The 26864-nt window shown below is 29.7% G+C and overlaps 1 protein-coding gene across 2 annotated transcripts; it reads right to left on the bottom strand.

The window, feature by feature from the left end:
- Positions 1–1784: 1784 nt before the first annotated feature.
- Positions 1785–25694, bottom strand: LOC129959022 (uncharacterized). 2 transcript variants are annotated; one of them, XM_056071792.1, is made up of 3 exons: positions 25243–25694; positions 14138–14911; positions 1785–2075 (listed from the first exon to the last, which is right to left on the bottom strand). In XM_056071792.1, the coding sequence occupies exons 1-3, from the start codon at positions 25619–25621 to the stop codon at positions 1942–1944; spliced, it is 1287 nt and encodes a 428-aa protein (XP_055927767.1). In that variant the 5' UTR covers positions 25622–25694; the 3' UTR covers positions 1785–1941. The 2 variants fall into 2 exon arrangements, with proteins under 2 accessions (XP_055927767.1, XP_055927768.1); XM_056071793.1 differs by having other exon boundaries at positions 14252–14911.
- Between the last annotated feature and the right edge of the window lie 1170 nt (positions 25695–26864).

The raw sequence follows: 26864 nt of genomic DNA, 5'->3' as shown, positions 1-26864 counted from the left end.
CAAAGTCAATTTTTACAAATGGTTCGATAAGCTATAATCCTGCTTATGCTTGCATCGTTTTAAATTCAGCAATAGTTTATAAAATTCATTCATTTTGTTCCATTTTCACAACAGAAGTAACTACTATTTTAAGAGATTTTCATTTATTTCAGTCTGTTTTGTTGGTAACTATATAACACATACTGATTCATTCAATCGTCTGGAATAGCTTTTATTTCCACATATCTACAGCCATCCTTTGCTTTTCAATATTTTAGACTTGTATAACTAGCTTACCTGTAAGAGTTTTGTTTATTATTTTATGCTTATTCTCTGCATATGTGGGAATTTCGGGAAATGAGAAAGCCGACATGGCAGCTAGAGTAGCTACTACTTTCTTGCTCTGTACCTGTAAGAATATGACTGGCGCAGTATGGCCTCACATGGCTCTTGTTCCAATAAACCCTATATACCTACCTGTACCTGTAAGAAATATATGTCAGATTTTATATTTCCAGTGGCAAATTGATGGGGCGCACAAATTCCTTATAAGCTCCATATAATTGGGCCTACAATAGGTCTCTTGTTCATATTACATAGTAGAAAATTAAGACACCATTTTAATAAGAGTGAGAGTAGGCCATACCCGATTTATATATCAGCATATGCTTCTGGGGGAACCCGTTGAACCAGTTCAATTTGTAATTAGTCCATGTCTGTTTTGAACATTCTTGTTGAGTTCTAACAATTTGTTTCACAATGTCTAATATTTTTTTTCAAATGCCTTACTCTAATTTGGGTAATTTGTTTTTCAAAATTTCTCATCTTAACCTTTTTAGTTTCTTTTTTTAATGCGCGGGTTTTTACAACATTAGCTAAATCTTTTATTATTTTACATTCAATGTTTCGATTTTATAATAAATTGATATAAATATATTAATGCTATAAATGTGGCGTAGCTTAGTCAAAAATGGCTTTTATGGGATAAAATACAAATTCAACTCAATCTGTGACAATAAAAACCTCTGATAATGATTGGCAAGCACACATCGTTCAGTGTTGTGTTGATTAATTAACATATTTGTAAAAATGGGGAAATGTTTACAAAGACGAAGCTTATGTGAAATCTAATAAATGAAAATGATTTTTTCTATTTTGTTTTCTGAGCATTAAATTTGCAGAAGTATTTTTCGCATATTATTAACAGCATAGTGTGCAATGAGTAAAGCGAAGAAAATTAAATAAGATTGTTCTGGAGATTTAGATACATCCAAAAAAACTTTTTATGCTTTTACATTTTTATTTTACATTTTTTATAAATTTTCCTTTTTTTTTAATACATAAAACTGTTAAATATCAGGAAAATCAAACAAGAAAAATGTGAGCCACCCTTTTGGTATGAAATGAAAAGTTTTCTTTCTTTTTATATGAAATGAAAAACTCTGAAAGTCACACGATAGACTTTTATTGCTAATATGTTTTAAAAATAAATTAACACATAAACATTGTACATAACTGTAAAGTAAAGTAAGGAAATTAAACAAAATATTTTCAAATATTGTGAATACATCTATACATTAGAGTATAGATATATTCACAATGATTAATGATTGTTTCAACTGTTGAGAAATTGGAATTTATAATATATCTCAATTTATTAATGATTGAAAAGTCGTGTTTTAATTTGTATGGACTTAATATTTTTTGTAAGAATTTAAAATGATTTTTTTAAATGTGTGAACCCTGGTATAAATAAGAATTGTAGTTAGTACTTTTAAAAATTTAATTGGGAACAACATTTATCTTTTCATCTTCTGCTAATATGAGGTGCATTTAATATGAATATATTACTGATATTTGAAAGATATATAGATACTGTATATTGTTGGAAAAATATGAAAGCATTCAATGAAAATCATAAATAATATTATGGCATCAGTAGAAATTCAGAAAATAAGTGCTCTATGAAGAATTTTCATCCAACCAAGCTTCATCGGAGTGTGCAAAATCTTTTTCCAAGCTTTTCCTCAGATTTTCTTTGCATTTCTTGCAGAAGAGTTTCAAATCATCCAGTTCAGGAATCTTAGGTGTCTCAGCTGTAAAAAAAGAAAAAAATTTTCAGAGTTATATTGGACGTATTCAGAAAATATATTATGTTTCCAAAATCTGTAAAATTAAATGTGCCACATAAATATCATGTTACCGGTTTCCTTCTTTCACTTTAAACTATTAATAGCATAACTATGTTAAACAAGTTTTATATAAATATATGTTTAAGTGAATGAATTTTATTATACTGATAAATGCTTTAGTTAAATAAATTGCGAAATAAATTCAGTTTTATAAAACAGGAAATTCAAAAGGTAAATCAAGAATTATTTTGCATAGAAGCACTCATTATGCAATTATAAGTTGCATTTTAAGAATGCTTGATGTTTTTACTACATTTTGCTTATCACTTAAGATATTGTTCTGAAAACTTTTTCAAGTGTATTTAAGTTATGTGAATATATTATTTAGATTCCACGAAAAGCATAACTTTGAAATACACAGATGAAAATGGCAACTCCTTTCTTTTTTTATGAGCTGTCTAAAAACGATTGAACGTTTTTTATAATTTACCTTCTACTACAGATCTAAATTACTTTTTTCTTAGTTGCATTTTTATTTCTTCATATCATTAAAAATTAATTCTTATATTTTCTCTTCTGTAGAGTTTTCATCAAGGGCGAACATATATCCCTTCTCTAGTATGGAGCTCTTATTTCATTACATCACAGTCGTAGTCTAATATTGAAGATAAGTTGAGTTTGGTGGTAATAACAGTAAAGTAGACATTCTTAAACCTTTTGATCTCGAGGAATCATTGTAGATATTAAAAATTCTGAATTCGAAAGTCGATTTTATTAAATAATATGCATGATTTAAATTTTTGCCATATCAATATTAGAAAAAGAAAAATACTTAAAAATCATGATGCCTTTTTAGTGAGCTTGCTCTTCTGAAATGTTGTGCGTATTTAATATCAATTAAATACCATTTGTTCTTCTTATGAGGCACTTCTAGTGAAACATTTGACATTTCAGGTACAATTTGTGAAAGGAATAACCGGTTTGTATCGTTCCTATATCTTATACTTATATTCTTGCCTAATTAGAGGTTTGTTATCTGAATTAAAATTTTAGCTTTAACGTAAAAACTGAAATGATGCAAAATTCAAATAATAGAAGTCATGAAGTCACATTCTCATAATAAAATGGAATATTACTTATATCGATGATTTAGTTAGGATATTATATATATTTTAACACAAAAAAATTTACTAAGTTCAATAAAAAGTAAAGTGTGAGGCTTAAAGAGAGTTTTTCAAAAATTAACGAAACAATAAAAATTACTTCTCTTATCCTTTCTGAATTCTAAAGGTTTAACTTTAACTTTAGTTACTTGAACTTAAAATATGTAAAATTTCAGTAGGAGTTTATTTTATTCAACATACAACCTCTGTTCAAATCTTAAGTTAAAAAAACATGGTTAAATAAAGCGATGGAAATGATTTTATATTTTTTTTTCTTTGTAATACCTTGTAAGAGGAAAGCGTCTGCCTGAATTATAGATTCTGCCAAGTTGTAAGGAAGCTGAAAATTGGTATTTTTGAAATATAAAAACAGATACCGGCTGTCATATTTTAGGAAGTATAAATTTGAAGCTTTACGAAAAAAATATTCCAGTTTTCTTAAAAATTTTAGAAACATACAGATAATAAAACTAAAAATTAAAAAAAATGAAATAAAAGACTTATAAGTTGGCCAGATTGAATTGAAAAACAGACATTAAAATGCCTTAGATATTAACTGAATTCACTGAAAAATTAAATATGATCGAAAACGAAGTTTAACCGTGTGTAAGAAACAACACACGAAATCCGAACAGTTTTAAAAAACTGTCGTATATATATATATATATATATATATATATATATATATATATATATATATATATATATATATATATATATATATATATATATTAGATGGGTTTACTATGCAATAAGAGCGAAAGTCAGGTCTCGGTTTAGAGTTAATGCCCAAAGAAAAACAAGATATATATATATATATATATATATATATATATATATATATATATATATATATATATACTGAGATTATCTATCTTTGTTTATCTCAAAATGTTATCAAAAAATACAACAACAAATAAAAAAAGATGTCTATTAACATAAAAGTTATTATTGTTTTGTAAAAAAGTGAACTGCCAAATTTTAAAAACAGAAATTGTCTATTTATTCATCGTAAATTAATGTTTATGCCCCTTACAGTAAATAAAAATTGCTCTAAAGTATTTCATTGTGAATTAGTATCTTTTTCCGACAATGTTATTCGTTATCCGCAGTTTTTACACCTCCCAAATCCGCGGATGATCCGAGTATACCTTATTGTTAAATGTAAACATCTTCTCCTTTCATATATCTTTTCACCTTTATTTTGATTAAATAAACGCATCCTAAGCATGCGTAAGAGTGCAAAGGGTTTTCGAATTCGAAAACGAACAATATACATAATATTTGAAACTTCTGTTTACAGATATTTGCAGATATATGTTTACTTATATATTTAGAGGAGCTTAATATAAATTTAGATATAGACATTTATTTTAGAAATACAACAGAAAAACTGTCATTTGCAAGTATTTCTTTATTAGTACAACATCCAATCATTGCGATTTGAAAGAAATTTGCAGATAACGCGTGGTCAAGCCACTGTATTTACCTTGACTGATCAACAGTTGCAACTCCGAATTTATAAAGAGTGAAGAGAAACTTGAGAAATAAACATTTAAGATAATTCAAACATCAAAGAAGCAGCATAATTTTAGCAAAAAAATAAAATTCTTTCCTTTTAATTGTGCGCATGATATTAAGTTTTTCTAAAGGAGAACGCATTGCTACAGCGAAGAACTTTCGAAATGCTAATGCCTTATGCTCTATATAATCGTGATGTTGTCTAGTTGCCGAAGAATACAAAGTTTTAGAATTCCCGGCGTCATTTTAGAAAGTGCACGACAGTGGCGGATTTCCAACTAGGCAGGAATGAAAGAGGTTGGGTTGAATGGGGACCACAGTCATGTTGATTAAAAGATTTTATTAACCTAGTTGTGAAATAAATGAGTGTGCAAAATATATAACGCTATGAATTTTAAATTATTACGATTACAATATGCATTTTACATTGAATTTTTAAAATCATAATTAAATAAACTCCAGTAAAGCTAATTATTTATAATATACTGAAATGCTTAATATTTTTTAACTGGTTATGTTATATTCTACTTGACAAATTCTGTTAAAACTAAATTTAATATTTATTATTACCTTAGAATTTATCACGGTAATTAAATGCTTTTATATGTAGTTAATGAAATTTTAATTTATAATTATGGTTAATTTTTCAAAATTTGTTTATTATTTAGTCATTTATCAATGACATAAGAAAATCAATCAGTAAAAAGCTTTTTTTTTCAAACTTAATAAAATAAAAAACAAAAATAAATGATTAACATGTTGATAAAATTAAAAAAAATGTATAGAAATATGTTACTAAATTGGCCATTTACTGAAAGAAGGTTTTCATACTGTGTACTCGCTGCAAAATGCTTAAATTCGCCAATGCAGAACGGTCCAGTCGTTGTAAACTGCAGATTCTTTCTATCCTCGGGGTGGCTGAGACATTACAAAAATGATTAACATTTTGACCTGTCACTTTCATGCTAATGTGTGAACAATCATTTCAGAATTCACCATTCATATGTAAGTCTCACGTCTCTCAAATTCCACATCTGTTTCAAAACCAGTAAACTACACAGGGAGGTTGAAGCGAGACACGATTAAGTTACAAACCCTTCAAATCCAAGGTATATGGCACCGATCTATATAGGTACTAATAAACAACGTAAAAAAAAAACCGTGTAGAAAATGCAGAAAAAAGTGACAAAAGAATATCAAAAATCAAAAATTACGAGATTACTTTTTTTAAAAAAGTGTTCCGTATTTTTCTTTAAAATCCTGAATGCTGAATTTTATCAAAAATGGAAAATTGCATGGAATCTATTGTATTATGTAATTCGCTCTTTCAGAATAGAAATTTTTTTTATTTGCTAATATTTTGCACAAATTTAAGTTAAATAATAATTAATAAAATTTATTTAAATTTTAAAAAGAGAAGTGGAGGACATTTTTTGAAATTTTTTTATATATAAATGAAAATATGTATATTTATTTATATATAATGACTTTTTAATTTTTTTATATTTGAATCAAATTTAACTAACTCATATTTTCAAAAATAAAAAATCTATATTTAAGTCGTATAAAAATATTTAATATTATAATTTTATAGTTCAATAAAGAACAATAGTTAAGATATATCGAGAATAAACACGTATGTACTATATACCGTTTTGATTTTTTTATGAAGCCGTGTAACTTATCACTTTCAAATGAGCTGTTAGACTTGCAAATTTACCACTTTTACAAACTTAACTCTGCAACTAATCCAATAAAAAAAAGACTGCAACGCAATCACTGACATCTAGATAGCATTCGTAGTCTCTATAGCTATAATCAGATTATGACCGACGTCTACAATTGTGTAACTTGACTCTACTTCAAGTAGAATCAAATCATTTTTTTTTCACTGAGAAGTGTCATTTGGACAGACGAATGTCAATTAATTGAGATGGAAACAATCCCTTTTGGAACGATAAAAATTCTGCATACGAGAGGTTCATTATCAGTGGCAATTTCCCCTAAATATATGCTGTGGCGTTTCTAGAAATTCATTGGTTGCTCTCATTTGCATAACAATACGCGAAAGATGACCAGTGAGTTAATTTAGCTTTTGCTAAACTAATGGATGAATTACTTTTGGTAGTACTTCCATACAAATGGTTATTTATTAGATGGTGCTATTTCTCAACACTCCTGAGGTGTAAGGCGATGGTTGAATGTGGAATTCCCTGAAAGGTGGATTTTTTATTCAACAAGATTGTTACGATATTTTGTGCTAATATGGTTGCTTAGTTCTTTTGGGTAGCACAGACGTCATTACAAAAAAATTCGACCGTGTTTATGTTTGCTTGTGAATATTGAAAATGCTTCAGTCAAGTGAAAATCCGATTGTGAATACCCTCTATCATATTTTTTAACGCAATAGATATGAAAACGGATGAAATTCATAGGCAGATCATAGGCATTTCTGATGGTGGGGGAAGCAAAATTTCTCTAATTTAGCTTCAAAATAACACATAATAATTAATTCAATTTTTAAATCAAGGTATTTAAGTATTTAATAACTAATTTAATTAAAATAAATAATTATTCACACAAATTAACTATTTGTATGGCATCGAGAAATAAGAATTGCATGGCCGAACGACGGGGAATAATTGAAAGTGAAGAACACAATTTCAAATGACATGTATGACACTGATGTTGGAAACGAATTTTCACATCGTTACTTAAATTTAAGAATAAAATAAAATAATAGCCGAAATAAATGAAGATAATTATTAACTTGTTATTAAACTATTGAACGATATATTTCGTGGACTGAATTAAATTTATTTGATTAAATGAACGCTATATAAGTGAAATTAATTAAATCAAATGTTTAAAAATTTTCAAGTTTGAATTTAAATTTTTCGCCCAAATATCAATAATAGTTATTGTTGTTATTTTTAATGAAGTAAATATATACTTATTTAAAATGAAGTTATCAAAATTAAAAATCCCCAAATATTAAATTGTTTGAAAAGTTTTTTTTTCTCTATCTTGGCTATATTAAAAGGTAACAGAAGAAAACTTTTAGCTTTAAAATATAAATTACACAGTGCTAAATTTAAATTATAAAGTACAAAAATAGTTCCAATTAAAATAAACTGAAATAATTCAAATAAACTGAATTTCCGAAAAGTTGAAATCATTATTTTTTCATATTTAAAAACAAAGAAATCTGCGTATGTTAGAGATACCAAAAAGATAAAATTTAAAAATAAAATATTTCATCAAAAATTTAATAAAATTAAAATAAAATTAAAAATAATATAAATTAAACTAAAATAAATAAAATTTAAAAATAAAATAATTCAATAAAAATAATAACTCATAATTATGAAGATATACTGATAATTTCAGTTCAAGACAGTTAAATCGAATCAATCTTTAAAATGCTTCACATATTTTATTCATCACAATAATTTGAATATGTAGTTTCTAAAGAAATTAACAAAAGGTTATAAATACATCCTACTTCACATTGAAAAACACACTGCATGAAAGAACAGAAAGTAAAAGTTAGGTTTGCTAAAAGGGAAAAAAAATATTTTATTTGAAATGTATACAGTTATTACAAATATTAAAAATATTGGAGTAAGAGACAAAGAGGCAGCTAAAATATTTTTTGTATATATTTTTTAATTGGGAACCTTTCACAATATTTGAATCTTCTTTGTGAAAATATCAAAGGAAAGGTTGTTTAATGAATAAATAGAAAAAAAAAGAAGGAAAAAATAAATAGCATATCTGAAATTTGTCTCCAAGAACAAATGCAAAACATTTTCTTTTGCTGCATGGTTAATAATCAAAAAACAAAATAGCTTTTCAACTAGAAAGATTTCTTGGTTTCCTTACTGAGTTTCATGCAATCCAGTGGCTCAGATGCAACTTTATTGGTTTATTTGTTGGGCAGATGTAACAAATTACTTTTTAATACATAATTGCAAAAAATTTATAGATGTTGGATAAAGACCCCCGAAAGCAGGAATACTCCATCATTTCTTGAAAACTATTGTCATTTGTCTGTAGAACTATCAGATTGCAAGAGAAAACACATTGAATTTTATCTCCAAGTTATAATACTTCTTTTCCTTGTAAATGCAAAAAAGTAGGGAAAGCCAAACTTTGTAATTTCTTAATATAAAGATGAGATATGAACAAGACGACAATGAAAATGGTGGATCAACACAAAAGTTTTTCCTCTGAATGTAGTAATATCGTAAATAAGAAATATATTTAATGTTATCAACAACAGTTTACCCTCAAATGGCGGATGGGCCTCGATGGCCTGATGGTAAGGTCTCGGCTTCAGAACCGAAGGGTTTCAAATTCGAAACCCGGGCCTGGTGCGAGTTAAATCCGTCTGGGCCAAACGTCCCCCCACTAGTGTGGTGTGGAAGTTTGGAGAGTAGGTGCTAGCTCAGGTGTCGTCCCCGTCATCTGATCACGGTTCAAACTTTCGAAGGCCATCTCAAAACAGCCTGAGTGCTGCTTTAAAACGGGACATTAATATAACCCAAACTAAACTCAAATAGCGGATACCCAGTTTGTATTGTACCCTCCCATCACACCAAAAAATTGTAATCAAGCGTGCCTGGAGCTACGAACTGTTTAACAGCTGCACAGTGATAACTTTTTTATTTTTTTCTGTACCCAAGAATGGGAAGTTAGAACTGCACAAGCAGATCTTTTATTGACTTTTTGTCCAAATGACACAATAATTACTTTTCTAAACAGATCTTTCATGAAAATTCTCATAGGAAGGGGAAAAAAGAACCTCAATGTTTTTCTTTTTTGAAAAATAATTTAGCGCTTTATATATGGATTTTGTATTGGTATTTTATATAAAAGTTGATTAAAAAGATATTTATATAAAAAGTTGTGACTGGAAAATGTGAATATATGGAATTATTTTCTGAAATAGATTTATTCAAAGATGAGAAATCAGTTCTTAAATTTGAACTTGACTGTCTTTGTCTTTAAATGTGTATGGTTGTGGGTAGGTAAGGGTATTTTTAAGAACTTTTTTCTTAGAATTATTTCGTGCTTAAATGCTCTCAGAAATAGGATTTTTTTCCCAATTTTTTTAATGTGGTGGATATGGACATTTTCTATTAATCGTCATTTTAACAAGACACATTTATCCGTATACCATTAAAAGAAATATTTGGTATAATACAGTTTTTGTCAGGAAGTTATTGGCAAAAGGAAAAAGAAAACATCACAGTCCAATTTCATACTTATAATACTGAATAGGAAATCTAAATAATTTCGCTATGAACTCAGTCAACAACAATAGTGTGTTTTTGGATAAATTCTCTAACCGTGTTTATTAAATAATATATATAAATATCATATACATTTGTTTTTGTCATCAAACTGAAATCAGTAATAATTTATTACTAAGATAATTTTAGTCTAATGAATGAAATCACAAAAAATATATTTTACATTCAAGTAAATCCAGTTTCATTTACTCATTTTGCTTACAAGACTAATTTATGTTGAATTCATATTATTTAATTGCAAAAACAATTCTTAATAAATCTGTATGGCAAGAGAGTAATGAGAGCAGCTGCCCATGTTTTTACTAGACTGACTTTAAATATTAGCGGGACAAGAAGTTATCATAAGGAAGTAAAGTATAACAAATCAGAAAATCTTTACAATTTTATTGCTGAAAAAAAAAAAAAAAAAAAAAAAAAACGACTGGGAAATAAAATAAAATATAGCTTCTATATAATTTGAATCGAAGAAAACAAGTCGAGTGCGATGCATTCTCTACATTATCCTAGCCTTCCCAGTTTTGTATACTTCCCATACAATTCCACCAACAATTGATGTTTATCACTAACAATTCCACCAACAAGTGATCAAAGCAATCGATTAAAGCAACTATCCATTAAAATTTTGTCTGACTTCTGATTTCATAGTCTATCAATCAAAAACAGTCGACAAAATGTAACATATGATTCATTTGTAGCCCTACTGATTATTCTGCAAATTCAGTGTAATTTGCATGCTGAATGGATGGCAACAAAATTAGATGTCCCGCATTCTACAGATTTAATTGTTGTTAACCGGGTCGTCAAATTTCCACAAAGTTCGTTGATTTTTACTGTTCACTATGTAATATCTTTAAGAAAGGATACAAATAATCTTTGGTATCTGGCTTTCTACATTTCCTTTTTTAAACGGTGAAGAGTTTCGCCCGCTGGGGAAAAGGGCAAGCGGTCACTGGCAGGGGAGAACATTGCCCGCCTTTCCATCTAGTGTTGCTGTGCTTGCCAGTGAAGTGTATGGAGAAAACATTATGAGCGAAAGAATGATAAAAAAAATGTATTGCAGCATTTAAAGAATTTGAAATTCAACATTTTAAGCCGAATGATGTCAGAGTTTTATTATATTTCAAAAGTTTATGAATATGATACGTCCGTATTTAAGAAATGCATTTATGCGATAATTATTATAATTATGGCATTTAATTTGAATTCACATGAAATTAATTCCATACTTTTCATTTTCAAGATTTAAAAAAAATTAGAATCGAAAGAAATATTATCAGTGTAATTGTGAAACAATTACACTGAATTGTCTCACAATTGAATTTTAATCAAAGCGTCTGTCTTCAAACTTCTTATTTTCTGTAGCAAATTTTATGCTTGAAAATTATATATTTTTTTATATGCTTTTCAGAATTTCTGTAGGCAAATTCTTATTACTGTTTCCGTTTTCAAACAGATGAAAACTAAATGCACAGGAGTTTTGAAAAACTATTATTGACATTTAGATAGACTGATTTCTTGATAATTCCTCCTTCTTAAGTGCAAATGGATGAAGAAAATGTAATGAACAACATTTTATTACAACAACATGCTTACAAAAAGCAACCAAACGTTTTTTTTTTTTCTTCTGTGAGTACCATTTAAACAATGCAAGAGTTGGAATGGAAATAATTGAAGTTTGGGAAAAAAGCAAGCTCATTAATCTACTGAAAAAAGAATCTATGACTTTAAAATATTTATAGCCCGCATAGGGTTTCAAAAATTTTAAAAAGTCAAAAGGTAATATTCTCTGGAAATAATTTTGTATATGATTTTTCATATTTGATTTGAATTATGTTCATTCTTTTGGAATCAAGTACTTATAAGTTACTCCTTTACTCTTTAAATGACTTCTTTTTAGTTCTTGTCATCACATTTATCCAATCTGAGGTCACTGGTCTGAGTTGAAAATTGATAAGAATAGCCAGCATCTGGAAAATGATATGAAGTCAATCATTATTTGATGACAGAAAGTGACTAACTTAATTAGAGATATTCTTGTGAAAATCAGTCATGCGTATTAGCTGACAATGCAAATTTTTTTAATGATATTTTTACTCTCGAACGTATTTCTTTCTTTCTCATTTTATGCAATTAATTTCTCGGTACTAATTTTTAGATTCCCTGATTGTGACAAATTCATAATTTTATAAATCTCCCTCCCTTCCTTCTAAAAATAAGTAATGCAGCAATTTGCAAATCAAGGAACGATTAGAAGCACAAGATTCATCATTCAGTGCGAGATCAAAATGTAATTTTTATTTGACTTTGAGAACATGAGTTTTAGTTTTAATTACAACGCTTCGTTATTTCTTTTGTATCTAGAAATTGAAAGGAATTATTTATTGATCCGGATTTCATAAAAACAATATTTCGTGCAGTTGGCAGAGGAACTGTAAGTGTATTAGGAATTTCAATGCTAAGAATTGGCTTGAAAGTATGTTAATGGTTTGGTGTCATATGTTTTCAGCAATCACTGATAAAATCTGAAAATATAGTTAGTAATAATAATTAGTAATTAATAGCTTTTGGACTCATATGACAATGATTGGATTTTTAAGAAAATTTAATTAAAATCAGATTCAAGAGTGGCTGCGATGTATTTCCTTTGCTTAGCTCTTTCTCATCAAACATTATTTTTTTTTAAAATGAGGTTTAATTTTTTCATGAGGGCTGTTTAATACAGGAAATTCAATTCCTTGTTACTCTAAGAATATATCTTAGGTTAAAACGGATAGTTCCAGATTATTAACAGGCCTATTATTAAGGTATCTGTATACAAATAAAACTTCAAAATGCATAGTTATCTTTACATTCTCAAAATAAGAATTCACAGAATTTACATTAAAAGTTTAAAAGTGCAAAAAGAAGAAGGATATTATTTTTTAAACTAACTTACATTTTTTAAAAATGCTCATTATTTAAGGATGCGGAGATGAGCAAACTTATCTTTTAAACATATGAGTTATAGATAAAATCGAAGAAGCAAGTGATTTTTTTTAAAAAAATGAGATGTTTCTTTAAAAAAAAGTGTGTGAGAGAGAGAACATTTTTACTCATTTCGCCTAAAAGATTTACAATCTATAGAATCAACATGATATCATTCGACAATGTCATTTTTTCTTTGAGAAAATATAAAATGCCCTAAAATTTGAAATATTAGGAGCCTTGACTACTTTGAGACATTTTTTTCAATATAGAGAGTAATTAGTGCTCATGTGAACTTGAATAAAGCGAACAGATAAGCAATTCTTTACAGCCTTTATGGGCCGCAGTGGCATGGTGGCAAGGTCTCGGCTTCAGAAGCGGAGGGTTTTAGGTTCGAGATCCGATTCCCCCGAAGGGCAGTGGTGTAAGCGGGTTTGGTGCACGTTAAATCAGTAGGGTCAAACGTCCTCCCGCTGGTGTGGTGTGGGAGTTTGGTGAGGGGGTGCCAGCTGAGGTGTCGTTCTCGTCATATGACTGCATTTCAAAATTTCGAGGTCAGTCCAAAATAGCCATAGTGTTGCTTTAAAACAGGACGTTAATATAACTAAGCTCAACTGAACTAAATTTTACAGCCTTTATTTCAGGTTCTCATTCGTGTGTAATTATTCCAACCGACTAGATTTTGATTTCTGAGTTGAAAGGACCTTTATGACCATAAGGTAGTCTACTGTTCTTTTAACTATAAAAATTGTGATGATTATACGGTACTTTTCCAATATATTTAGCAGAATACAAGCACATGAGCTTGACTGAAATGAAGGAATATAACATGTTTTTCAAAAGAAGTTTCTTACTTTTAATTCATTTGTTGATTTCATTTATTACTCATATTTGGACAATTTTTTTCTTTTGTTACTTTTCGTATCCGTGAATGGAATAACGGAAGAAATCATAAAAACAAAATATATATTAAAATAATACTAACTTTTAAGTATTTCTTTATAAGCTGTGCGAAAATCCGCGGTGCTAGCAATTTTAGGATAGCTTTAAGTAAACTTACTTCTTTGAGTTGCTGTTAGTGAAAGAGCAATGAAGGCACTTGGTAAAAAACAGAACATAGCTCCCATTAGAGAATTTCGTAGAAAACGTTGCATGGCCTTAATGCCTTGCATACCTGAATTCAGAGCTTGTGGCGAAAGCGGTTTACTCAGAAGTGGCATGATAATGGAGCTTAAAAAAGGCATGAACGGCAAATTGGGTAATACCGTTTGAGGTGGAGCTGGCTGTTGTGCGACTCCTCCTTTAATTGGTACTTGTTGGGATGCTTGATGGGGTGCTTGTTGAACTTCATGTTGTTCCCACGATGGCCTTGAAGGGATGGGAATGTTTGACCATGGATCCATCACTGGAGCTACAGAAAAATTTCCGAGTTGAGGCAATTTGTTTGGTTTTCCTCTATTGAACTTGATTCCATCATCAACATGATTTGATGTAAATGAATCTGTACGCTTCTGAATTACAATTATTTTGTTGTGTTTAATGGTTGTTTTTAAATTACTTGGAGCATCCAAGATATTGAGAGTAGCTGATTTGACAACATCTGGTCGTTTTAATCTGTCCCCCAAAACATCTGTACTAGTCTGTCTTGTGGGTACTGCATCAGCAACAGTTACTAAAGATTGCGGCTGATGTGGTCGGATGGGTAGTTTGTTGGATTTGTGATTGTTGATAACTAAAGATTCTTCCGTCAAAGGAATTTGATGTTTCGTTTTATGAGGAATTGCTGTTGTGCTTCCAAGTTTATGAAACCATTTATGATTCCAATGAGAATTACCTGAAATAAGAATATATACATATATAAATAAGTATGTATTTATGTATATTTTTTATTCTTGATTTTAAAGATTTTGTGCAATTTAGATCTTTAGAAGTTTGATGTAAAGACCAAAAAATTATAAATACTTGTACCACAATTTAGTCATAGAATTCGATGACCAAGTAAAACATCTGAAATAATATAACAAAATATTTACAAAAATAAAGTTACAGTGAGTCTTATCTCTTTCTGCACATTATGGAGGGTGTTTTGTTAAAGAAATGATAAATTTGAAGGGATATGAGTACACAATAAGTGGAATAAAAACTGCTATGGAAAGTGGTGTCGCAAACGAAGCTCAGAGAGTGAAAATAGCGTAAAACAAACACAGGTGTCAATGTCACGCAAGAACAACAAAAAATAAAATTCTAACTACAAAACCTTTTGTTTGATTAATTATTACAATATTTATTGGAAATGGCTGCCGCTAATGCCCTTGAACAGTCTATAGCGATATAAAAACATTTTCTGGTCACTCTCGAAGATACCAGGTATGCTGTTGATGTCAGTTGCAGCGACGGGAATCCTGTTGTGCCTGTAGGCATCACTTAAACGGGTGATTTAAGGTTATTTCATTGGAAAAAAGTCACACGGATTAAAATGCAGCTCAAATTGAGCCCAAGCAATGGGTTCACATGTCTAGTTCAGTAAGTAGCATCTATTTAATTATATATCTTGCTGGACAAAATGTGCAAGGTTACATGCAATGCGCATGAATCACATGCCTCACTGTACTGCAGCCGACACGTTTTGCAAAATTTCCGGGAGGACGTTTAGAAGAAAAACAAATTGTGTTACTTCATTTTGACACTAAACTTTCGGTTAAGATTTCCATGGTAACCGGCATGAGTTTTACCATATGATGCATTAAGTATATTAATAATGCGCTTTATACTCAGAGCCTGCATGCAATTTTTTCGATTTTCATCCACTCTGTTCAATTACAATTTTTATTTCTCTCGATGCCTACTGACAACCCTCTGAGTTTGTCGGTCCATTAATAGAGCACCCTATATAATACAAATAAATTTGTTAGAATGAAGATTTCAGTATTCTTTTTGAATATTTAAAAAAATCAGAGAATAAAAATATTCTCGTATTTGCTAAACCTCTTCAAAATGAAATTATTAAATAAGGCAGGATATTATATAAGGATTTTATATATACAGTGATATAAACTATTTTTAGCAATACTTATTTTCCAATCTCACTCCGGTTGCAAGAAAGAAATATTTAGTAATATCATTTCATACTTCCTTTAAACTACACTAAACTACAATAAAGCATAAATAATTTCTATTATAATTTAATTAAAACTAAATATTTTTTCTTTTCAATACAGTAGAGTTTTTCTACATATACTCAGTCTTTTATATCAGTAATTTAACTCTTAAATGGATCTCATTATGATATTTTCAAACTGTGAAGATAACATTTCTCTTTGAATTTTGACACCGCTCTCTTGTTTTATATTAGATAGATTAAGAAAATTATTTTGATTTACAGTGTCAAAGAAATGTATTGATTTTGATTGAAATAGAATCATTCTGTGGAAAGATAATGAGATATAACATAAAAATAATTACTAAGAGAAAGGTTTCCTCACAACCATTATATATTAATTATCAGCGAACTCATCAGTAAGAAAAGAAAAGAACAATAGCGTATTTAATTAAAATAAATTTCTTTTTATTCCAATTAATTTCTAATTTCTAATTAGGCCTATCTGAGTTTCCTTCTGTCATCCGTCCTTTCTGTGAGTCCTAATGGGGTCATCCGTTTGGTTATGAGTAATCCCGCGTTATATATCTGCAATATTTCATAAATAAGTACTTGTTCCTTCGGTGTTAAATGTGAAATATTGTGCTACTCATCATAGAAGTGGTAATTAGATTGTTATTTATTATGCTGAATTATAAAAAATTATATTTATAATTATCGTTGGTTATGGCTCAATAAATTGTTTCTAATATAATGATTATACTGAAAAAAAAATAACAGCTTGAAATACACATTTTTACTTTCGTTCATTAATTATTACCCCCTCCTCTCAAGGAGTTACTCTCAGAAGGTGAGTGCGTTTGTCCTGATCCCAAGGTTCCCATAGGTCTTTACTCAATTAAAATTTATGCGCCCAAAATCGTACTTCTTTCTTTTGTTCAGTTCTATTTCTCGACCGAAAGTAAAGAAGCCCTCTATGATAAAGCCCTCTACTTCTCAGATAGAGCACTATTACTCTTTGAAGCTATCATGCCCAGATACTTCATGTGCTGCTAATTCACGTTACATTTATTGTATCTTCCGGTCACAGTATGATGCCATCTTTCTTGATGATTTCAATGTCTTGGTAGACCAACTATCTGCGCCACTTCTATTCACTGAGGATTTAAAGGGCACAATACTTTAAGGAGCTCTAATAGTAAAAATTCTCGTGTGTTGCCAATCAAAAATTTACCCTTTGACAACTGTTTCTGCCTACTCAATGATAATGAGAAAACACAGTTTCATGAATCTCGTACACAAATTTCATAGCTTAAATCTGACCAGTTATTCTCCCTCGTTGTTACCGATGTTGACTTTCGCAGTGGAATTGTTAAGAGTGATCACTTTCCTTTCATTGCCTCCTATGTTAACAGTGCCTGTGTGATACAACACTGGCAGTGATTTCTATTCCAGCGAGCGGAATCGTATACTTTCACGCGACTTCCAGTGATTTCTGAAAGAATGTTTATATCGTACATTATTGGTAAAGCTATTAAACCAGTCTCGGAACAGATAATTGGTACTGATGATCTTATAATCCTTAAAAGTTCCACCAATCCCAGAAAATTCAACAAATTACAAGGACTTATGCTACAATAAAGCAAAGAAAATCATGGAGATTTTTCGAGATCATTCTACAGTGGAATTTCACTTCACACTCAACGTTGCAGTCAAGGTGAATCTTGGATAGCATATATCTCTTCCATTACTTCAGATACACCTAGTGCACAATCTTGGGTAAAAAGTGAAAGCTTCCAATGGGGTATACAAAGAATTTCCTTTTTCCATATTACGTACAGGAACCATTTTGTATATTTCCCCTATGGAAGTTGGCAATATTATTGGACAAGCATTTGCTAATTCCCAGCGCTGACTCATACAGTCCAATTATTTTATGTATGACAAAAAGAACAGTTTAAAGGAGACCTATTCAACTTAAGACCAACAGAATTTTTTTCATACAAATGTATATTTCAAATATTCGAGTTAAAGAATGCCTTAAATCAAGTTTATGATACTAGTAAAAGACCAGACTTATTACGCACAGCACGCTTCACTATCTAAACTCGCTAAGTATTGGGGCACTAAGTATCCATAGCATGTAAAACTATTTATAAGAATATTAAACATTAAAAGAAAAACAATACTTTAAGATTTGGTATACAGAATATATGAAAAGGTGTCTTCCTATTTTGGAATTACAATTCTATCTATTCTTTTAACTATAAGTTAAACGCAAACAATTGTCAAAAAGTATTGGTACAATTTCGAAATGAAAAATGTAAGAAATACATAGCGCATCAATAAAATTCAATGTAGTACCACTTCGTTAAGGCTATAATTTTAAACATAAAAGTAACAATAGAAAAAGTTACGTATGCAACCATGGTGAAAAACAAAGGCAGTGTGATTGATATGCAAAATCTAGTGATTAGTTATTGGAAAAATGGGAAATCATTTCGTCGAACAGAATAAATCTTGAAGCTCATTAAACCCACCGGTTTTAAACATTATTCGTAGATACCCCCTCCCCCAAAAGACAATTAACGTTGAAAGCAAACAACGATCAGAGTGTCCAAGAGCATTTAGTAAAAGTGAAGAGAGGTAGAATATGAAACAATTCGCATTAATCCAAGAACCAACGCAGTAAAAATGACTCTAAAATATAAAAGAAGAAACCTGAAAATCTTGAAACTATCATAAATGTTTTAAGAAAACGTAAGTATCATGGCAGAGTACCAGGGAGAAAACCCTATATCAACAATGCAAAATGAAAAGCTAGACTGGCATTTGCTAAAATGTACCTAAAGAACCAACAAAATTTTTGGAAGATGTCATTTTTGTGGATGAGAGCATAACATTTTTGAATGCGATAGCAAGAAAAAAATTTTGCGCACGTCGAATGTAGCAATGCATATTAAAAATTTGCGGTGTACTGTAAAATGTGTAGATGACAACAAATTAGTCCGAGGTAGCATGCCAAGTTAGGTGAGGGGAATTTAAAATTTGAACTTTAGAGACAATACAACGAATATTTATGCCTACCTTGACATTCTCAAGCAAAATTTACAAAATAGTGCAGGGAACATGGTAATCTCAAGGTATTTTAAATTGTACCAGGAATAATGATTTGAAAACATGTTTTTCATCTTCGAAAGAAATACGAGAAACTATTGAATTTTCTTAAGGTTTTCCCCAATAGTTCTGATGAGCAAATCGAAAGTCTGTGCTTCACATTTATAAACCAATGATATTTTCACGGATTGATTATGAATGCAAATTTAGGGCTCAACTTGTTGTAGTGTTTTATGGCGGCTGGATTCGATCCCCATCTGAGCATTACTGATTTGCTTTGGAGTTTTTCGCGTATCACTGGTAGACAGTCTGTACACGATATGTCGTCAAGTCCATCTGCAAGGCAGAAAACAATGTTTACAACAATATTTCTGCATTCACTCTCATCTGAATAATTCCGTTTTATCTATCTATCTCTTGAAGAATGAGTTTTTGCAATTGCATAAATCCATCGATTATAAAAATTCTGTTTTGTCTTTCCGTCTGTAGGAGATTACACATTTCTTAATACATTTTTTTTTTAATTTTTAACAAATCTACTACAAACACAGCTTTTTGTAACAGCTTTCTTATTATCTCATCATAACCAGTTTTTCATTTATTGTCCCATTTTAATGGACGTATCATAAACAACTTTACATTGTTGGTTATGGAGTCGGTGAAAAAACTCAGATTATATACAGTTGCCTTTTGCATCCCAAGATCTCTATTTTAACAGCAGAGTTCACGCACCTGAAATATTTTCTACCTTTCTAGAGCAATCATTTTGTATCTACTCGTACAGCACGGACACCCTAGAGATTTTTGCCCATTCTCAGAATTTAACATATCATATAGTTTAGTATACGCTTTGTTGAGAACACTTTACGATATTTTATTCTATTGGATCCCTATTCATGTGGGTTTTTATGACAGTTAAATGGCCGAATGCTGCAAGGGCAGCTTCCGTCCCTTCAAATCATCCACTTCTCTATGCAGACATAAAAAGAATTATTTTCCGATTATTTTCACTCATCATTCCTGGAAGATTGAGATCTGCAAGTCCATTAAAAGCTTCATTCTATCTAACCTATATAAAGCTTCTGGCCAGTCACTCCAATGGATACATGTGCTTAATATTGAACTAAATCAATTTCCGTTTAACACATAAACGTCTTTTATTTGGTAAGAGGTGCCCTGCTTGTACAACTTACCACTGAGATTTTAGCGTCTATCAGATTTTAGTTCATTGTCTTGTTTAAAAAAATTATAATTAGCAGTGTTTTAGCTCAATATCTATAAACATTAGATGTGGTGGGAGAACGTCCCTATCTATATATTTTTTTCATTTTTACAAGCCATTGATATTTATAATTTTACATAAAAAAACTGTTTCAATTCTATAATTTTAATTAATCTTTTTAAATGATCTGTTAACGACTTTTAAATTTGATTCAGAATTTTAGAAAAAATAAAACTTTTCTCGTTCTATGCTCACAATTTCCCATTTGAACATGGTATTATTTTTATTATAAGCTTAGGTGAACATTAATTCATATGCCATAAAATCGAGAAACATTATCAGTTATTATTTGTTATTTTATTTTGTATTATTTAATGAGTATTTATTTTTATATTCAGTATAAATATTTTTGAGTGAAAATTTCATGATGAAAAGCCGTTTTTCTGAAAAAAATGAAAGGAATTTTAGTATTTCAACTCCAGTTGAGATTTGTTTGCGGAAGTGGTCTTTTGGTAATAGGAACGGCAAATATGCATAAAAATGCTGCTAAAATAGAGACATACTTAGAGATTATATTAAATAAAAACCATTTACATATCATACTTGATATAAAATAAACATTAGGGCATTACAGTGCTAATAAAAGTTTATCTGATTTTCTTACTCTGCATGGGATCCACTCAGAAGTAGAACATTTTAGAAAAAATACATGATATTTTAACTTAAATTAATTATTTCGAATTTTTTTAAATATATATATATATATATATATATATATATATATATATATATATATATATATATATATATATATATATATATATATATATATAAATATATATATATATATATATATAAATATATATATAAATATATATATATATATATATATATATATATATATATATATATATATATATATATATATATATATATATATATATATATATATATATATATATATATATATATTTAAATATATATCTAGACTCTTGCATAATTTAAAACGATTGATGGATATTCTTCAGTCAATATACGTATAAGGCGTAAATACGTTTTACTTTCTAAATTTAATAAATCATGTCAATAAAACGCATCCTTAAAATATGAATAAAATATGAAAAACGAACTGAATTTATGAAAAGAATATATCAAAACTTTTGTTCATATGCGACACACTAGAAAATCATTGCATTTCATTTTTCTGAAGGCATGGCACTTCCGTGTAACAAACCACTTCTTCAACATAGTTTTACTCTTTTTCTCTCCAGATTATCACAAAGATTCAAAATGCTCGAGATTCGGAGAAACTGATAGAAGATATTGTTAGTTCATTATATAAAAAAAATTAAATGAAATGCAGAATATTAACTAGAAATGACATCAGAAGTATATAGATGTAAGATTGGGTACGTAAACATAGGCGAAAACGAAAATTGATATGATATATCCAAATACGCGCGCTTAAAGAGACAGACGAGGAATTAGCTCTATATTTCATGAATGAAGATTCTGCTACTAAAATAAGCACAACTCTTAAGAGAAAGCAGCTAAAAATTTGCATAGTCCTCTCATCTAAAAACAATCAAATAGCTTTTTTAAAAATAAAATGAAGATACTAGAAACCAAAATAATAGAATGGAAAATTAAGAATGAAGATATCTTTTCAAAGTGAAAAGTATATTTCATTTATAGCGCTTAATGGTAATTGATGGCGAGGTATAATTTATTTATTGCTAGTATTAATGCGTTATATTTTGGTGAAAATCGTTTTAATTTAGATATTTTTCTTCGTTATATTAGAATAATAGTGCATTGTTTTTAAAATTTTTGCATCCAGCCATAGTTGCTTGTTTTAGTTCATTGAGTCATGAGAATACTTCTTCTTGTAAAGTGAGGTCGTTTAATGAATCCAGCCACTATTTTAGAAGGAAACTCCCTGTATCAATAGATGACATGAATTATTCACACGAAAACAATATTACTTGAATTATGATAAAAACAGAATGTATTTTAAGTCATTCATTTAATTATATATTTAGTAGCTCAATGACCCTGCAAATAAAACGGATTAAATGAGTGTTTAGATTTCTGTTCTATTTTTATGGCAAAAATGCTACAAGAAAGTTCAACTGACTGAATTGTTGAGATCTACATTTTGCATTTAACCAATGCAGATTTTAAAGTAGCTGATCCACCAGATTCTAATTTAAAAATAAACAGATTTTTATTCATTAAAAGATTTCAGAAGAATGTTATTTAATAGACTAGAAAGTTACTGTCTGAAATAACTTCTTGGTGTTTAAATCGCAAGAGCATAAAAAGGTTGGTTTATATACTTTTCCAACATTTTTTCTTTATTTTCGGTATTGTCGATTCTTCCGATAATGACTAGACAACAAATTTTTTAACACTTGCAGTATCAAAAAGTGAGTGTGATATTTCAGCCGCTTTAATACTCATTTCAACAAAATGCTTACTGTTTAATATAACAAAAACACTCAAGTTCGAAAAGTTGTTCTTAAAATTATTTCATTCTAACGCATTGAGCCGAGCATAGTTCACTGATTCTACTATGATTTTAAATTATTATACTATGATTTTAAAGATTACGGCTGATATTTCTAAGCGGTCGTAATTTGCTTTCATTGGATTGGATGACATTTCAAAGTAGATATACAGTGGGTACCGCTTAATGTAATCATTTGCTTTATATTATCAAGAATCTCTGGTCTCGAACTAAAGTATTCAAACGTATACAAAAACAGTCACTTAGTGTGATTACTACACCGTTTAATGGTATGAGTTTCAAAGTAGAGAATTCATTTTCAGCAAGTGTTAATGACACATAATACTGGCTGAATTTCTTGTTACGCTTGTAAGGAAATATCTGGGGAGAAAAGGAAACTAAGGAAATATATTTCCCCATTAGATGTGTTTTACATTCTTTTGTCAGGACTACAGAGTTCTGGTTTCACTTAAAACATCAGCTACGCTGCCAGATTAAGCTGGCAGCTGATGAACGACCATAAACCGTTGTTGCCTGCGATTGAATTATGAAAGTAAAATGAATAAATAAATAAAAAAAAAACTTTTGAATTTTAAAGACGAAAATGTTAACAAGTATGAAAGTTCACCTAAAATTAGTCAATGCGACGTTGCAGTGCAGTTGAAAATTTGGCGGCTTCTTTCCAAAATTTTGAAAAATCTTTAGCCTTGAGTGAGCAATACTAAGCAATAAAACGTTTGTGGCTCAGACAAGAGAAAATGATAAAAAATAAATAAATATAATTTCCGACGAAGGGGGTCAAATGATATTTGAAATCCAGCATCATCGTTCAACAGTTTTTAAAAAAATACAAGTAGGAACAATACATAACCGAACCAGCCATTAAGACATATTTGTCGACAAGCAAAGATTAATAAAGTTATTAATTGATATTTTTGAAATAAATGATGGATAGGCCTAAAATAAGTGTCTAAGCTTTTTTTTTCCTTCGATAGGATAAAAATTTAGTTCATTCTATCCATTTCGTTTATTATTGTCAATCTGTTTCTGCTCTCAAAATTGTTAAATTCGGAAGTAAATACATTAAGAGGCAGCTATCGTACTAAGATTAAAAATAAGTATGCAGATTTTCCTACTTATTACCATTAATGACTTTACCCTTAAGTTAAGTGAATATTAACAAAAGGTTACAATTGTATAATATACACTTAAGTAAAAAAAAAAGCTAAAATAAAAAGTACCATACGTGAGTATAAGTGCCTTATTAATTTAATTATGCTAAAATTCTCAAAAAAATCTTAATTTTTAGAAGTTTTAAGGAATAATTACACGAATCATAGTTTTGACAATGATAAAATCAATTCTTTTTAGTTTTTCATTTATCATTGAGACAAAATATTTTATAAAAAAAATGCAATGTCCTTTTTTCTTTCCCATTTTTCTAAAGAATTATTATTATTATATTAGAAGTTCAAATAATTATATCCAGTTTATTTCTTATCATTTGATTTTTTGAAACTTGAGTACTTGAAATAACTTTCAGGGTAAACTTCTAGTATATTCATTTCATTTAATAACAAAGTTAACTCTGAAATATGACTTTTTAATAATTCCGTGAGCTATTTTATTAAAAATTCATCATGCAAAATTTTCTTTGTAGTGTCCCGGTACATCATGATGCTGCTTTTCGTTTTGGTAATTTTTGCTATTTTATGAATTGTTTTATTAGCTTCTACTGTGATTTATAAAAATTCGTGTATTTTGAAAAATAACCAACCTTTTGTTTAGGAATATGTCAAAGCTATCATGCTTTTGAAACTGTGATTACTCTATACCATCTCTTTGAAGATTCTAAATAAAGAAAGATGAATTGATTTTACTTTTTGCCATCAGTTGGGCTTTAAAAAGAAGCATTTGTTATAAGTAAAAATTCTGATCGAAGGGCACACTATTTTCTTGGATTAACTATAGTTAAAAGACAATTAGATTTTCATGTTAGCGGAATTTCAGCTATAAAAATATTATTGTCAATAGTCAGTTCAAACTTTTTACTGCGTACTTTCTCAAATTAACTTTTTCACAAAGTCAGTAAATGATGATTAAATATTTTTCAATTTTTCAATTTCATACATGAAATTGTTATGCATCTCGTGCAGTATCGAAAAAGAGAAAAAGGAGGCAGTAATACTCTGCAATATAAATTAAGTCGTAATTACTCACCTTTATGGTTACTGATGACTAGTGATAGAGGTGTTTCCGGTTGCTTCCATACGGTTCCTATAGAAGACATAGGATGATTGCTGACGGTATAATCTGGCTTTCTTGTATTGTAATAAACAGGACCACCCACACTAGCTTTCTTTTTAAGAAATTGAGTCGTATTTATGATTCCAGAATCCGTGTTCTGTCCATCAGCGAAAAGAAAAGGCCGGCTATCTATTAAGAAGCGGCCGCTGTCCATTTCGGTACTCGTCGACAGCGACATCAACTGCAACGTGAGCAATAGGATGAATTGCATTCTTGGGAGTGAAAAGGCACCAGAAGTCTTACTGCTTCGAATCCGTTTGATAAGAGCCTGATAACTGCATTTTCCCTTCATCCTGTCTAAAGTTATTGTGGAAGTACCTGAAGAAAGATTTACGAATTACTAGGTCGGTTCGTTATACGGCTGAGGAATCAATCATTGGTCCAAATCAAGCTATTTAAATGGGTCACTAGATCAACGACGGATGTTTGTTTTGAGACGTCGGTCGTACGTCTTCAACTTATGAATTGTTAGCGAAGTTATGGGTACTACACAGAGAGCCAACCACACGACGGTTATGTTACGGTCGACAGGGTCAATGCGGCCAAGCGCATCGCCTAACCGAGAAGTTCACAGTCAGGCTCAAATGGGTCAAGATCAGATTAAAAATCACCTTTGATGCGAGTTTTAAATCATTTCATGGATTATCCCGATATTTTCACACTTCATTTGTTTAATTAAGATTTAAATTCTATCTTCGTTAAAATAGATACATTTCTACGAGAATTATGACTTTAAGAAGTGAAAATGACTGACGGTGTACTCATGTATTGTTCGACGCTATTAAGAAAAGGTTGAAAAACATTCTGATGAATAGAAAGTCGCTTACCGAAACTGACTCGGAAGTCGAACCTCGGAACACATCTCGTAAGTCTTACAAAGCATCCTCAGAAAGGCGGAACTGGACTCCACCTTTATGCCCTGTGACGACCTACCGCCCACAGAGAGATTACAAAAACTGTGCTCATGCTTTGAAGAAAACACCGGTTTTCTGGAATTTCTCTCGTTCTAAACCGCAGTTTATTCAGAAGAAACGGAGATTTTTTATATTAAACTACAATGGATCAAATAAATAAGTGCGGAATGAAAATGAGACTGCATGTTGTGCAAAAAGCAAAAATCTTTAAAACTGTCAAGTTACAAAGAAATCTTTTTTTTTTCGTTAATGTATATTGTAATTTATAAGCACTTCTCCCTTTTTAATGAGAATGTTTATGGAAAACAATACAAAATGTATAAGCAATAATGGTTAAAAAGAATGAAATAAATTATTGTTTTCCAGAAACTTGTAAAAAATTTGTCTAACGGAACTGCAATGAATAAGCTTTTATTAAATCAAGAATTTATTCTCATCTTCTTTCACAATTATACAGAATAAATATACCGGCTGAGGATACTTCAAGAAGAATCCACTTCTTTATTAAGTTTAACGTAATGATTTCAAAAAAGTATTTGTCTTACTAACTGGCAAGTTGTTTATTTCTTCTAGTGTAAAAGCAATTTTCTAAAATCTGAAAAAAAAAATGGTTGAAGCAAT

The sequence above is a fragment of the Argiope bruennichi genome, chromosome X1 (assembly GCF_947563725.1).
Source record: "Argiope bruennichi chromosome X1, qqArgBrue1.1, whole genome shotgun sequence".
Lineage (NCBI taxonomy): Eukaryota > Metazoa > Arthropoda > Arachnida > Araneae > Araneidae > Argiope > Argiope bruennichi.
This window is presented reverse-complemented; position numbering and strand designations above follow the sequence as displayed.